At 52.9% G+C, this 14174-nt stretch overlaps 6 protein-coding genes across 6 annotated transcripts; 1 reads left to right on the top strand and 5 right to left on the bottom strand.

Moving 5' to 3' along the window:
• Positions 1 to 140: 140 nt before the first annotated feature.
• Positions 141 to 1375, bottom strand: SETTUDRAFT_122991 (uncharacterized protein; the record flags this gene model as incomplete). The annotated part of the gene is made up of 1 exon (XM_008032651.1): positions 141 to 1375. One exon carries the CDS (start codon positions 1373 to 1375, stop codon positions 338 to 340), a length of 1038 nt encoding a protein of 345 aa, XP_008030842.1. The 3' UTR covers positions 141 to 337.
• Positions 1376 to 1716: 341 nt separating this feature from the next.
• Positions 1717 to 5573, bottom strand: SETTUDRAFT_99344 (uncharacterized protein; the record flags this gene model as incomplete). The annotated part of the gene is made up of 2 exons (XM_008032650.1): positions 1717 to 5320; positions 5371 to 5573. 2 exons carry the CDS (start codon positions 5571 to 5573, stop codon positions 1717 to 1719), a joined length of 3807 nt encoding a protein of 1268 aa, XP_008030841.1.
• Positions 5574 to 6920: 1347 nt separating this feature from the next.
• Positions 6921 to 8559, bottom strand: SETTUDRAFT_98421 (uncharacterized protein; the record flags this gene model as incomplete). Its single annotated transcript, XM_008032649.1, has 4 exons — positions 6921 to 7213; positions 7273 to 7452; positions 7566 to 8290; positions 8342 to 8559. The coding sequence occupies 4 exons, from the start codon at positions 8557 to 8559 to the stop codon at positions 6921 to 6923; spliced, it is 1416 nt and encodes a 471-aa protein (XP_008030840.1).
• Positions 8560 to 9248: 689 nt separating this feature from the next.
• SETTUDRAFT_181590 (uncharacterized protein) lies at positions 9249 to 10324 on the top strand (the record flags this gene model as incomplete). The annotated part of the gene is made up of 1 exon (XM_008032648.1): positions 9249 to 10324. Exon 1 carries the CDS (start codon positions 9353 to 9355, stop codon positions 10322 to 10324), a length of 972 nt encoding a protein of 323 aa, XP_008030839.1. The 5' UTR covers positions 9249 to 9352.
• Positions 10325 to 10395: 71 nt separating this feature from the next.
• SETTUDRAFT_174091 (uncharacterized protein) lies at positions 10396 to 12662 on the bottom strand (the record flags this gene model as incomplete). Its single annotated transcript, XM_008032647.1, has 5 exons — positions 11874 to 12662; positions 11783 to 11786; positions 11585 to 11695; positions 10791 to 11531; positions 10396 to 10589 (listed from the first exon to the last, which is right to left on the bottom strand). Exons 1-5 carry the CDS (start codon positions 12600 to 12602, stop codon positions 10396 to 10398), a joined length of 1779 nt encoding a protein of 592 aa, XP_008030838.1. The 5' UTR covers positions 12603 to 12662.
• A 461-nt stretch (positions 12663 to 13123) lies between these two features.
• On the bottom strand, positions 13124 to 13498 carry SETTUDRAFT_61896 (uncharacterized protein; the record flags this gene model as incomplete). The annotated part of the gene is made up of 1 exon (XM_008032551.1): positions 13124 to 13498. A coding segment is annotated over one exon (375 nt), but the record flags the coding sequence as incomplete, so codon positions are not given.
• Between the last annotated feature and the right edge of the window lie 676 nt (positions 13499 to 14174).

Genomic DNA, 14174 nt, shown 5'->3' with positions numbered 1-14174 from the left:
GGTTATAGACGCAGGGTTTTTGGTGGTGGTTGACTTAGTTGCGGCCAGGGGGGGGGCGTGGATAAGTTGTCAGCGGGTCCGTCTTTGTGCGCACCTGCATGTATGCACGAGAAGCCTAGTTCTGGCGTCTTGTGACTAGCAGAGACACAAAAGGTCAAGCATGCATGTGCGCAGGTGTTGGGAACAATGGAACATGTTGCTTTCGGCCCTCTGCATTGGGGCGCGATTCTCTTCTTGCTACCATGGTTGGATGCTTGCACGAAAAGCATGCCTTGCGCTTCGATATGTGGCGTCAGTACAATTCCGAATCCGGATCCATCGGGTCTTCAGCATGCTCTCAGCCCTCTCCGCCAGCACCTCGCTCAAAGACTCTCACGCTTCCATCGCCTTTGACCTGGTATAGAAATTCTTTTCCTCTTCCGCTGTCGCCGCCTTCTTTGGGCTCATTATCACCAAATCCCAAGTCTAGCCACTCGTGCTTCTGCTCCGTGATCCGTATGACACCGCTCACGTCTCTTGCAACTCCCGTGTCCAGTATCCTGACCCCTAGTATCCTCCTGCTCATGTGCGCGCACTTGACTAGTAGGTTGTGATGCGCCAGCTCGAGGGGTTGAGGCGGCGCTGAGAGGCTGAGGAGCGGGTTATCGGATTGTATGTGGGTGAGAATATGCGACACAGTTGGTATCGTTTGGAGCGTGAGAACAAGGGACGTGAATCGCGAAGGCGTGATGGAGGGGTTGAGCGCGAGAAGTAAGTCTGGATTGTCGAATATGAGGAGCGTCTTGCGTTGGACAGGAGCGGTAGTCAGTGCCGAGACGGCGCTGGAAATGGTTGCCTTTACATCGTCAAGCTCAAGAGACTTCAGCGTGTAGTGACCAGAGGTATTGCTGCTTGCGCCAGTCGTCTCCGCTGTGGTAGTCGTCGCTTGTGGTGATGCAGGCGGTCCTCTTGCAGGCACTATTCTCCCTGGCGGGCCTCGTGCCGACAGCGTCTGCAGCCCTCTCTGCGCGTGTATCCCATTCGATGGCGCGGCTGATGCTTGTCTTGCATCGCTTGTCGCATCTGACCCAGCGCCCAGTCCGTCGACAAAGGCAAATCTTCCCTCTTTCCTGAGTCGCTCCAGATCTAGCGCGGCACTTTTCCTTGACTCTTGCTTCCAGAACTCGTACGGTCTCATCCACGAAACCAGCACCACATTGTGGTCCTCTTCCCCGCCACCACGGGCTGTCGCTGTGCCCAGCGCAGCGCACAGAAATCGTATGAGCAGCCAGTTCGCGCTGGCACCGAGAGTACTTGTGACAAGAGTGAGTGACTCCTCACGAGGGAGCTCGGCGTATGGTTGCAGCAGAGGTGGAATGCGGCTGGACGGTGGCATCGTGACGCATGCTGGTACAAAATTATGAATGCGCACAGGGTTAGTTTGGTGTTTATCGATAACTGCCATCACGTCACCCCGCGTCTGCAGAGAAGAGCCTCTAGACCAGCATCCGAGAGATGATCATAATGATTTTCATTTATTTCCACGATATTTACTCGCTTTGATATTCGCGGGTGATCTTATGTAGCCTGCATCCGCTAATGAGAGCACACCTAATAAGCCATCCATGTCGACTGTATTCGTCTGCCTTTCCAAATCACCAAGGACTAGATGATGGCGTCGGCACCAACTTGTTTACTCCCACCTCGTTTCTTAACAATAGGTAGTCTAGAAACTGGTCAGAGCAAGCTTGCAGATATACCCTGTGCACCCGGATCGTCCTCGGCAGCGTCCGAACGCTCCTTCGTATTTTCAGATGTTCGGGTACTTTCAGTCAGCTTGAGCGCTGGAAGGCTAAAGTCCAGGTCCAACAACTCTCCATATTGCGTGATTCCAGCTTCCGTCTCCACAGTTCCGACGTCGGCTTCAGCATGAGCTGGGCGAGAATGCTTCTTCTGGCGTTGCTGGCTCTGGATCCCATTCACCTGGTAACTCGTGCTGCCGCCTGTAGCGATCTTGCCAAGCTCGCCCGGAAAAAGCCAGGGAAATGAAATCAACGGCATATGCTCTGGGTCCTTGATGTGGCAAGGTTGTTCTTGGCCCCCAACAACCTTCGTCTTGCTGCACTCGTCCAAGGCACTCTCCATCTCGCGGGCAGTGACTGTGTACATGGCAGCGACAAACGGCCCTAGCCGTTCCCAGTCATTGCCATCCTTCAACTCTGCAGCATCGCGACACTCCCCACGATATTGATGCTTCAATGCTCCCACGGTCCTACCGAATTCTTCTGCGAATTTATAGTCTCGGCTCTCATGGTTATGTCCTAGTACAAAAACAGTCCAGGCCTCGAACTCAGTCTGGATACCATGCTTGGCCATTAGCCGCCGGAGTGCTTCGTCGTAGAGCACTTTGAGATTTGCTGCCTTGTTCAAGAGTTCCTCCTCAAGGTCATATGCATTAAGAATTCGCCTGTCAAATGGGTTCTCCCATAGAGGCTTGAAGTCGACAAGTTGTACTTCATCAAAGAGACGACCGAGGATATTCCTAGAGTGATAAACCTGGTCTGCACCCAAGTGCTTCTTCTCCATAAAGTGCGGCCACCTCTTAGGCTTGAGATCACGTCTCATCTCAGCTGGTATCCCGCTCTTGGGAAAGTCGACTGCTCTTGAATGCAGCTGCGCCAGTTCGAGACATACTGCACTGCCAACGCCGTCGCTGTTCCAGTCGGCTTGTGCAAGATGGGCATGCGCAATTTGGCCGAGAGAGTCATTCTTCATGTAGGTGACGAAGAACTCGCTCATATCCACTGCCGTGATAGGCTTGTCCGTTTCGAATGGCTTCTCTGGCTTGAAGTCCATGGGCGGGACATTGATAATCTCTGGGATTATATCGCGATCCCACAGAACCATGTAGTCGTCTCCATCGAGATCTCCGCCAGAGCACATGTTCGCCAAGTCCCGATCCCCGGTTTGAGGCAAGACCACGACGTTCTTGAGATGATGAAGTGCTGGTACGTTCACTGCGCGGACTATGCGAACATCTCCCGGATGCAACGATGGATTACGTGCCAGTATGCACACGCCTTCGACGATGATATAGTCACCTTTCTTGCTGGTGTCGTCGACTTGCAAAAATATCTCAGGGAGAGTTGCAAGCTTTTCATCTCTTGTGGCACTCTGCCTGCATTGAGGATCGTTCCTGTGCCCTTTGAGTGTCGAGGTCTCGTCAACGCAACCGAGTACAAATGCCCCGTCGTCAATAGCAATTCGTGCCTTCTCCTTCAAATTCTTAATGGTACAGGCCCTCCAGAGCGTAAGCAAAGACATGACAAAGGGCTCCTGAGATTTCATGAAGCCATCTAGAACCATGCTGGCAATTGTAAGGGTCGTCTGATTCATATCAATATGCTTTTTCAGCTTCTGCAAGGCCGCGCCTTCGTCGATCATTGCTCTTGCATAATCGTTCATCATCTCCTGTTGCTTGCGGAGGAAAATTGCATCCTGGACCCCAAGATACGAGAGCACGACAATGATTTGGCGGTTGAAATAAGGCGTCGCGAGATAAGATGATCGGATAATCTCAAGACCAGTGTACGGCGCCTGGAACTTGTATTGACTCTGTCGGATGTGAACCTCCTTGCGGTTTAGCTTCATGTCTAGGGCAAGGACACCTTTGCAACCGCCGAGACGAAATTGGAAGAGTGTGGGCGGGTCTGTGAAAGCATTGGGTAGTCCGAGTTCCTGAGCAGCCATCTGAGCCAGGAAGAATGAGAGCTTCCCGACCCCGTCCGTGAAGACGTAGCCGTTACGCTCAACATCTGGGATCCTTTCAAGGTTCACAGTGACTCCCATGGCGCGTGTTGTGGAAAAGCATTGGCCTAGACGCGCTGCAAACTTGGAGACGGTTTTGATATGGTCGAATTGGCCGAGAGACAAGCGAATATCATCCGCAGACTTGGACGATGTCGGCGCATAGAAATAAGCGCCATGTTCGCGGAACTGGGAGTTGCCAAATGCCAGAAACTCGTATTTCCTGCCAGCAACGACAATGCCCTTCTTCATTGCGCGAAGCACCCTATCAAACATGGCATCAGCCTTGCCATTTGGCAAGGTGCGCAGTTGACCTTCATTCTTCTCGTCTGAGAATCGTACTCGAATGAAGCGATCCGAATCTGCTTCATGCTTGCGGATGATGCGATTAGACGTCTCCATTATGGGCATCGAAACGTGCATTGTGGTTGGAGTAATTGTAACCGCTCGTTGGAGGACGCAATATTTTGGTATCTTCCTTTTGCAGTTCTTGAATTGGATTCCAAATATCTCCATTGGATCATAGTAAGTATGTTGCCTGTCAGCAACCTTCTCCAAGAGACACACAGCCTCCTGGCTTTCAAGCGATTCCAACTTCTGCAGGAACTCGATGGTGATGTTATGCTCTCTAAGATATCCGTTCGAAAGGCAGACTTCAAGTTGATAGCGTACGGGGAAGTTCAAGTAGACTTTGGTTGTTGAGAGGTCATCAGAGGACAACTTTCTGGACCCAGAGGTGAAATCGAGGTGCGGGTGGGTGCCGTGTATCTCTTCCTGTAGCAGGCTCCATAGCGGTGATGCCATCTTCGGTCTGATAGCGTATCGACCGACAGTCTCAATCGTGACTCCATGATCAGCAAGCGCATCACTGAACTCTTGGAATTGTGGTCCGGCCAGCGTTGATCTGTCGAAGACGAGGCGGTAGTTGGTCCACTGGCCAATGTCAATGATAGCCGTGTCCTTGTGGTTCATCAGTGGAAATTGCTGAAAAGCGTCTCCGACTGTGCGGCTGACGATGTCAGTCGCCCGATGCCAGGTATCCCAATCTTTCCAGATCTTGTCTCTGGTAGTAAAGCTTGTGTACTTTCGGCCGCCGCCCAACTCTTCACCCTCTCTCTTCTGCATGTAAAATTGTGGCGGCGAGTCGCACGGAATGACAATGGCGGGCTGACCAGTGCTCTCATCCTCCGTCTTGTAAACATGCGAGATTAACGAAATAGGCAAACGAAAACAAAACTTGCGCCACTGATTGTCGATTCGAATCGGAAATTCGATCTCCAGATCTTTACGCCTCAAGTGCAGCGTCATTTGAATGTCCTTGGACGACTCGGTACGCATAGCAAGCATGGCCATGTCTGCGACCCTTGTGCCAAAATCGATCCTCTTCGCAAAGAGTGTGTTGAATTCGTAGTACCGCTTCGTGGGATTTGTGGGACTGGGAATAGTAGCCAGAAGCGAGTTGCGCAGCTCGGACCGTACGACTCCGTCACCAATGCGTAAGTTTTGCTGTGGAATAGGCTTATGAGGAGGGGGTCTGACTTCAATGTCAGATATCCGCTCTTTGAGTGTTGGTTGAGAACGTACCGAAACACTACGAATGCATTGCAATCGCGACTGTTGGGTTCCATGTCGATTTTGAAAACGTTGCCATATCGTGACATTGCTTGATAGACCTCCTTGGTCCAGTAGTTCTTGCGGATACCATATAGCTTGATTTTGACTTCCTGGCTATGGGCCCAGTTTTTAGCACCACCTGCTAACATAGGCCTCTGTCGGTTACGCTGCATATCTTGGTCGGACGACTGAGGCGACTCAGCCCTGAACTGGGGATTGAAGGTCCATTTTTGGTCTGAGCAATTGGTACTGCCTTGGCTGTTGGAGCTATTACCGGAGCTGATGGAGTGCGCTCGTCTGGCGTTCTTACCGCCACGAGAGCCTCCTCGAGCACCGCGCTTGCCGCTGCCATAACCACCACGCATACTGCGGTCTTGCAAGGATCCTTTGGCTTTGGGGCTTGTGTCCGACATGTGCTCGCCGTAGAGCTGCAGTATGGGGCTTTCGGCGCCTCGTGTAGACACCGTGTGTGGCATTCTCTTTTAGAAAAATGGGTAGCAGAATGCCTGCATGATTGAGATATTGGTGGGCAGAGTGTTTTGAGTAACGGCAGCTGCCAGCACGTAGTGCAGTGCCGGCTTGAGGTGATATTAAGATATTTTACCAAAGGGAAGCCGCTAGCCGATATATTGCCATTTCTGCAATTAGAGATCCCTGTTTGTTTGTCGAGATGCTTGCCTTTACTTGGGTTGCAGTAAGGGACAAGATGTTGTGGGTAACGGCGACTCTTTACCGCCAAGGCGAGGAAACTAATCTTGTATGTAGCAAGGCGTGGTCGAGCGGTGGCGAGGCGGCTAGGGGCACCGGAAATTCTCTGAGAGACTTTGAACTTTGCTTTTGGACAGCCTGTCTCACCTGAGGGCAAGGTGACAAAGGGCAGCGGGGATGCGTTTGTTTGCTCGATGCAGCGAAGCAAACCAATGTAGAAACAAGACGTTGGCTTGCAGAAGCGCACCGCACTAGAAATTCGCAATTGACGTGTGCTGATTTTTGGGTCGGAAAACCTGCACTTTTGGCCTCGCGTTGTAACTTTTTGGTGCAAAAATCCCACTCGGTAAGTGAGAGCGAATAGTAGAGAGACTGGAGGGAACAACAAGGCCGGGGGGTGGAAAGTTTGGGTAGGATAGGTAGGGAGGCGTCCAAATGGGGAAAGGCGCAAAATGAGATAAGAAGGAACGATGCATGCACTCGACAGCGTGGCCAGCTTTGGAGAGGGAAGGCGCAGCCAATGCAGGCGGCCTGACGTCACCAAAACAACGCGACTCTGGCAGCGAGGCGGGAGAAAACAGAAGAAACGCGAGACAAGGCGAGATGAGACGTTTTCAACGGAGCAGATGCTGTTGTGGCCGCCCTCAATGCGAGCCAGTCTGTTGCAACACGAAAAAAGCGATGTGCAGGTGAGAGTCGACGGACCCGGAAATCATCAAAGGAGAAACGCGTCGCGAACGCGCTACGTGCCAGCATCGCGTCAGCGGTAGAAAATCAATTAGGGCCCCTTTCCACGACAGCCAACACGTCTATCAATACGCATAAAACACATTAACTCCGTTCCTCTTCAACTTGGCATTCGTGACTTGCAGCCAGACCCTCAGCGCCCAAGCCGCTACTATCGACGCCGCCGCAAACGCCGCATTGCTGCTCATGGCAATGACGTACTTGGGCCCATCGCTCTTGGGATACAGATACGGCGTGTAGATGAAACTCGCCATGGACACGACGTTGACGATAGACAGCGACACGGCTTTCTTTTCGGCGGTCTGGCCGAGGGTGCCGGAGACCCAGCCCAGGATGACCGAATTGACGGAATAGACGCCTGTCAGAGGTGGTTAGCATGGGTCGACTACACGTGGGCAGTGACATGTTGGAACGAACCAGATGCAAAGAGGAAGCACGACACGTAGCGCGCGGCGAGATTGAGTGTGGAAGCACTAATGGCAAAACCAACAACAGCGATGCCCATCATGACGGTAATGTGCCATGTCCTGTCGTTGAACTTGCCAGACGAGATGCCGACGCAGATACCGACGGCGCCAGCAACGAGTGATGGCGGGGCTGTCAGAACAAGTGTGATTGTTGTGTCGAAGCCTAGGGATTTGACGACAGTCGGGAAGAACTACGTACGGTCAGCCATCGGAAAGTGCAAAGCCTTGTTGGGTCGCATGAACATACCTGGTTGAACGACGTCGCGCTCAAGTGCATGTTCTGCATGAAAACAAGCAGATAGAGACGAGGGTCCCGAAGAGCCTGCGTAAAACCGGCCCTCACTCCCTTGCTGGGCTCCAGGCCAACAGTGTCCCTCTGGATACGGTCATGCGCCAACTGACGCTGCTCGGGCGTCAGCCACTTTGTCGTCAACGGCTCGTCGGGCAACAAGAAGACGCAAACAGCAGATACGCCAACGGTAACGATTCCCTCGATGATGAACAGCCACTGCCAGCCATGCATGCCATGTTTATCATCCAGCGTGGCAAATGTCGCCGCAGCAATCAGGCCCGCAAACGAGACCGCGAAAATGTTACCAGCGTACAAAATCGACACCCTCGTGGCAATCTCTTTGCGCGTGTAAAACAGACTCAGGATGTACAGCGCTCCAGGGTAAAACGGCGCCTCGACAAAGCCCAGGAAGAAGCGCACCAAGACCAGGCCAGTGTAGTTCTTGACCAGCGCTGTGAGAGCCGCTACACAGCCCCAAACCGTGCAGCACACCGCCATGTAGACCGACGGCCGCACTTTGTTCGACGACATGAGCATGTTGCTGGGAATCTGCGCGAAGAGGTATCCCACGTAAAGAATCGATATGCACGTGTTGTACTGGCTGCCAACGAGCCCGAGGTCCTTTTCAAGTCCGTTGAGTCGTGCATTTGCGATCGCGTTCTGGTCGAGCTTGTTGCTTCGATGGTATTAGCTATTTGTTGAACGAAAAATTTTGCATTCGACGTACAGAAAGTACATGCAGAACAGCGCCGGCATGACGCGCATGTCGAGCTTGCGCACGAGGGCAATTTCAGCTGGGTCCGTCTTCGCAATCGCACCGGTATAATCGGCACCAGCAAGCTCGTCCTTTGAGCCAAGATCCTTCTCCAACGTCGCTACATCGTCAATCTGGAGCGGAATATTCTTCTCGTTCTCGTCCACATGGTGTGTGGTGGTGCCAGCCATGTCCGCTGTTTATCCCAAAGAAGAAGCCGAAAAAATATATTACAATGTCGATTGTGGCACACCTAAGCCATGTACCGGAAAGGGCAAAGAGTGGGTTGGAAACACGACGACGATAGACGATGCAGCCGGCAACCTCTTGTCTATATATCCAAGCTGGACGAACGTTGTACAGAAAGTCCTTGTCATAGCTTCAGCCCGCACTTTACCCCGGACTTTCCCCAGACCCCAACTTGAATACCAAGGCGCGGGGCGGACATGAAGTGAGGAGTGGCGGGCGCTCAAACCGCCAATTGTACGAGCTTTGAAGGGAATGGCATTGGCTGACAAGAATGCCGGGTGCGCCTCCAAACAAGTGTCTTGCGAGTCAACAGCTGAGGCGGACAAAGACAAGTCCGCCCGCGCTTGAGTCAGGAGAGATGCAGTATTAGCGTCGCCACTCCAAACCCACCCAGCCTTCATCCGCGTACTGTTGCCGTGGCCGAATATCCGGGGCGCACCCCAAAGCGTTTCCCCGTGGGGCATGGCCGGACGATGTCAAGTCCACGCTGTGCTCTGAGCGAACACGCGCTCGCAGACGAAGGGCGTACGGTTGGAGTACGACAGGTGATCTACCCAGGATCACCGCTCAGAATTGCTTTGCTCTGCATCTCAAAAGTGTTTATAATGCACACTTGGATCCCCAGTTTCTTGTCGTCACCAAGCCCATCAACCCTTACTACCATCTACACTTTACACTTGCATCAGTAAAACACCTCTTCTTCAATCCATCACTCGCATACTCCAGATCAGCACAATGGGTTCCATGCCTGAAGTCAAGAAAGCTCCTCAGATTGACCTTGCAGGTCTTGTCCCAGCGCCAGTTACCCCATTCAACAGGGATGGCTCGGTTGACTACGCCGCCATCCAGCGCCTGGGTTCATGGCTCGGCAGCATTCCTGGCGTCAAGGGACTAGTCGTTCTCGGACATGCCGGCGAGGGTACTTTCCTCACTCAAGAAGAACAAGTCGAAGTCATCAAGGCCTTTGTCAAGTCCGTTGACAACAAGATCCCCATCATCGCGGGCATCACGACCGAAGGCACAGAAGTAGCAGCCCTCGAAGCTCAACGCGCAAAGGCCGCAGGAGCACAAGCCGGTCTCCTATACCCCAGCCACGGCTGGCTGCGCTTCGGATACCAGCCAGGTGCCCCACAGGACAGGTACAAGACTGTGTACGAGAAGTCCGGTCTGCCTCTCATCCTGTTCCAATACCCAGACAACACCAAGGCCACATACAACCTCGACACACTGCTCGAGATCGCCGCCCAGCCCGGCGTCATCGCCATGAAGAACGGTGTCCGCAACATGCGCCGATGGGATGTCGAGATCCCCATTATCAGGAAGCAGAACCCCGACCTGACCATCCTCACATGCCATGACGAGTACCTGCTCCACACATGCTTCGATGTCGACGGCATGCTTGTCGGATACGGCAACATTGCTCCAGAGGAGCTGCTGGAGATGATCGATGCCGGAAAGGCGAGAGATTACCCCCGCGCACGAGCTGTTCACGACAGACTGCTTCCCGTTACCAGGAACGTGTACCACCGCGGCTCGCACATGGAGGGCACAGTAGCGCTGAAGCACGGCCTGGTAGCGCGCGGTATCCTGGAGCACGCCACAGTCAGGAGTGGACTGCTGCCACTACAAGATGGCGCCGAGCAAGAGATCCACGCTGCGTTCAAGTCGGCGTCGTTGGGCAAGGTGACACCGCCCAAGTCGAGTTAAGTTAGTGTAGACTAAATAGCGTCCCATGTTCAAATTTCTCAATTCGTCTTCTTGTTATGGCTCCCCTGCTTTCATCGAAAATTCCCAGTCTGATATGCCATGTTTCCTGCAGAGCCGACTTCTCCACCCCACCAATAGTCCAGGTCTTCGCCGTTGAACAGGTGCATGATCTCTTCGTTTGGCAGCGGGTTATCCGAATACTGCTGCGCGATGCCGAGGAAGTTGCCGGCGCCCCCTAGGTAGTCGTATGTAGGATTGTTGGCGCCTAGGACGTCTCCAGCATTGCCAGTGGGAAAGGTCATTGTTCCCACGTTGTTAGTAAAAGCCGCTGGATTAGGATCGGGATGCGTGTGAACGGCATGGCGAGACATGAGCCTAGTGTTTGCCATTATATCTGTTGTTTCGTGATTTGGCATCGAATGCAATACCACTGTCTGTTGTTCTGTAATCGCTTCATCTCTTGGACGGGTTGTGTGACGAGCATCAAGTAAAAGCGACGTCTCGCCAGGCGGATGGCTTTCGCGTCCCGCCGCAGCACCAGGCGCAACTGTAGAGCTTCGCGTTGACGGTTTGCTCAGCCGCGTTGTGAGGTTCTGGATGGCGATTATACAGGCATCGGGCCAGCTTGTGCCTCTCAGCGCCAGGTGCTTTAGAATATGTATGCTCCGATTCGAAAGCCTCATTGCAATGTCTCGAGTAACCTGGCCTTCTGTCGCAGCCGACAAGATAACGAATGTGCTCATCCATACTGCCCATGTGAATGAAGGCCAAAGCAGGGGAGTTCGTTCGTACCCGTGTTGGCCAGGTGAGCCGTCAAATGCACCGAAACCGCGAAGCGCTTTGTGCAGAGTGTTGATGATGGAACGCGAAGCCGATATGCATCGTTGCAGTGCCACATTATATGCTGCATCTTTCTTTGAAGTCGCCAGCACGGAGCGATGCAGCGCGAGAATGGATTCGAAACGAAGGACAATGAGCGTGACTTGATGGGTTTTGGATATCGTCTGCACTTGGTCCTCGTTGGAGAGGTATTCATCAACCATGTTCCACCATCTGGTGTGCTCTGCTTCCATTTCCAGGGCTTCTTCCGTCTCGTTTGCACTGCCATGCAAGAAAGATCGGTGCCGCGTCTGCATGATAGAGCCACGGATATCAGCATGTCGAGCTAAAAAGTCTAGCAAGTCTAGCCGATTGTCGCGCTCACCATCTGTTGAAGAGTAAGCATCTGTGTATTTTGAGTAGACAGTTGTTGAAACACACCCTTTCCTTGATGCTCACTGTCGTGATGTCGCTCGCTATGTGGATAGCACACGTTGATCTCGTCCGACCGTATGCCAAGCGGGGTTCCCAGTCTGATGCAAATATGTCTATCTATGCATATTACAGACCAAAAGAGCCGTTTCCTCAACTCGACTTCTTTGTTAGGCACTGATCGTTGCATGGGGCAGCGATGTAAACCCAACTGGAAGGCCATTCGGACTGCTAGTCCTTCGAGACGAGATGCAGCGTTGTATCTGTGCGTTGAAATCAAGAAAAGCTGAATGCTGACCAGAGCCTGCAATGATAAGACCGAACTTTCTTCAGTTAGCACCAGCTGTGTACTTCGTATGGCGTCGTTGAACGAGTGAAACACAAGCTGTGTTGGTACTGGTTTAGTCGTAGTATCCATCTGTCGTCGATCACAGATGGACATCGACATGACTGAGCGGAGTATAATGTATTGCAGCTCGTTTACGGTGGATAGCGTTGCAGCACGTACGCCTCTCTGCACGACTTGGCGGAAGTAGTCCAGTAGTGACGGGGCGTGTAAGAAGGGAAAAGCAGGATGCCAGTGATCGAAATATGATTGGCTCCATTCGAGGAGGTCGTCAAAGATGATCGATGGCGCGATACTTTCTGAGGTTTGCGAGAGGACTTCGTCTGGCCTCCAGAGCCACCTTGATGCGCTTTTGATAGCGCCTGCGGGCAACTGCTCTTCCTCACCAGGCGCGGCATCACTCTCTGGCGTGTCCACAGGCCGGACTGATGTGTGACTTGTGGCGCCATTACCTGCGCTAGATGGTGGACGAAGATTACTAGCTGGACTGGTGCCAAACGTGTTGCGGTTGTGGTCTTGTGGGCTTGTTCCGTCATTTCCAAACTCGCGCAGCTGCTGGCCCATTGTCTGAAGGAACGCTCTGCGTTTCCTGGCACCGTTTGCATCGAATGCTGCTGGGTTATTTTCAGCCTCATTATGGGTCGCCCGTCGCTTGGTGGACGTCACATGAGCTTCCGCCATGACGCGCGAACCAGCGATACCTTCATAGGGTCTACGAAGCCAGCTCCGCACGTAGTTCACGCGATGCCGCGGTGGGTTTCGCCGAAGTCAATGAATGGGATAAGGAGGGGTGGGGACAGGGGTGAATCAGGTTCGCAGGCGGAGATGTCAGCGGAAATTATGACACTCAGGCCAGCCCTGAGGCCTAACAAGGTTAGTGCAGAGGGTGGGGCAGGTCTTGACTGGGGGATGCACTGTTCATGGCTTGGTATGTCGCTTCGTCTGTGAATATGTGGAGAGTCATAGATTTACATGTTCAGAATGTATTATTGATTTTGTCTCTAAAAGTATTTTCGCCATCTTGCGTCAGCAGCAGGGCAAGGCACCGACGCTGGCTGAGCAGGCGAAGGAGCAGAAACCTCTGGTATCTCAGGATACACCTCTGCCGCTGTGTTTTGATGTAGAGAAATTCCTGTGGTAGGCTGCTCCGGAAGTCCCAACATGGGATTTGGGTCGGACAGTCCAGATCCATCAGCAATCGGTTGCCATGAACTTTGCGTCAGCAGAGGCTGTCGTATCGATGCAAGGGCCGAATGTTCAGCACCCGATGGCTGCAGACTCTCGTGGTAAATTGTTCTGGGTGAATCTGTCATCCCCGGACTTGCCGCAGAGGGACTCTGTTGCGGTGCGCGGTCACCATTTGCTTCTGCGGCTTCTGCGACGCGCTCATTCTTTTTCAACCACCAAGCGTGCCGCTGCTCTTCTGTTGCGAGAGGGAAGTTTCTCCATTCTTCGATCTTATGCGACTTGGTCTGCTTCTGGCTATACTCTGCTAGCAGCCGACGATCCCGCTCAGGAAGGCGGAGTGGTTCGATGGGCACCTGAGACTTGTAGATGGCTGAAAGAAGCTCTAGGACCACAATCTCAGTTTCGAGCAGTCGCTGTTCGATGAAAGATATGTACCCCGATGGTATACCTCTAGTGACATGGTTAGGCTGCATCCAAACGACTTGGCGTCAAGGTACCTTTTATTAATCGGTGGGTACCGACACGGCGTATCGGAAGAGCTGCATTGCGAGCATACTGGCAGCTCACGGTCGCACTGAAGATGCCTTAGCTGGTGTTTCCCAACTCAAATGAGGCCAACCTTGGACTTTTTGTTGCGACAGGATTCGCAGGCGATGGGGTGGAATGTACCGGCTTCGTCCTAGATTGTCTCAGCAAACTGCTGAGGGCCCAGATCTGGGGTAACTGGGATTACGTACCATTGCATCGGCGCCTTTGCAGCATGCTGGCGAAAGGGCGGTTCTATCTTCCTGCACTGCCGGACTTGACTTTGTCCTAGCGCATGCGCCCCACTCTGCATCCAGGCGGGGATCACGCGGGGTGATGGCATCTATGTCGGAACTTTGCCGAAAACACGGAACGCGTGGTCGCTATTTATTTCCATTCTTGAAGTCTACATAAGCGGGGGACCGGCAGTAGCGTATCTGAATCGAAAGACAATATGCAAAACAGCTGTGACAAACCACTTTAGTCAATTCACGAGTTTAAAAATATGCCAAGGTACTGTCGGCGACACGGGTAAAGTAA

The sequence above is a fragment of the Exserohilum turcica genome (assembly GCF_000359705.1).
Source record: "Exserohilum turcica Et28A unplaced genomic scaffold SETTUscaffold_8, whole genome shotgun sequence".
In the NCBI taxonomy this organism is placed as follows: Eukaryota; Fungi; Ascomycota; class Dothideomycetes; order Pleosporales; family Pleosporaceae; genus Exserohilum; species Exserohilum turcicum.
The sequence above is the reverse complement of the archived record's forward strand: the minus strand, read 5'-3'. Positions and strand labels throughout refer to the sequence as shown.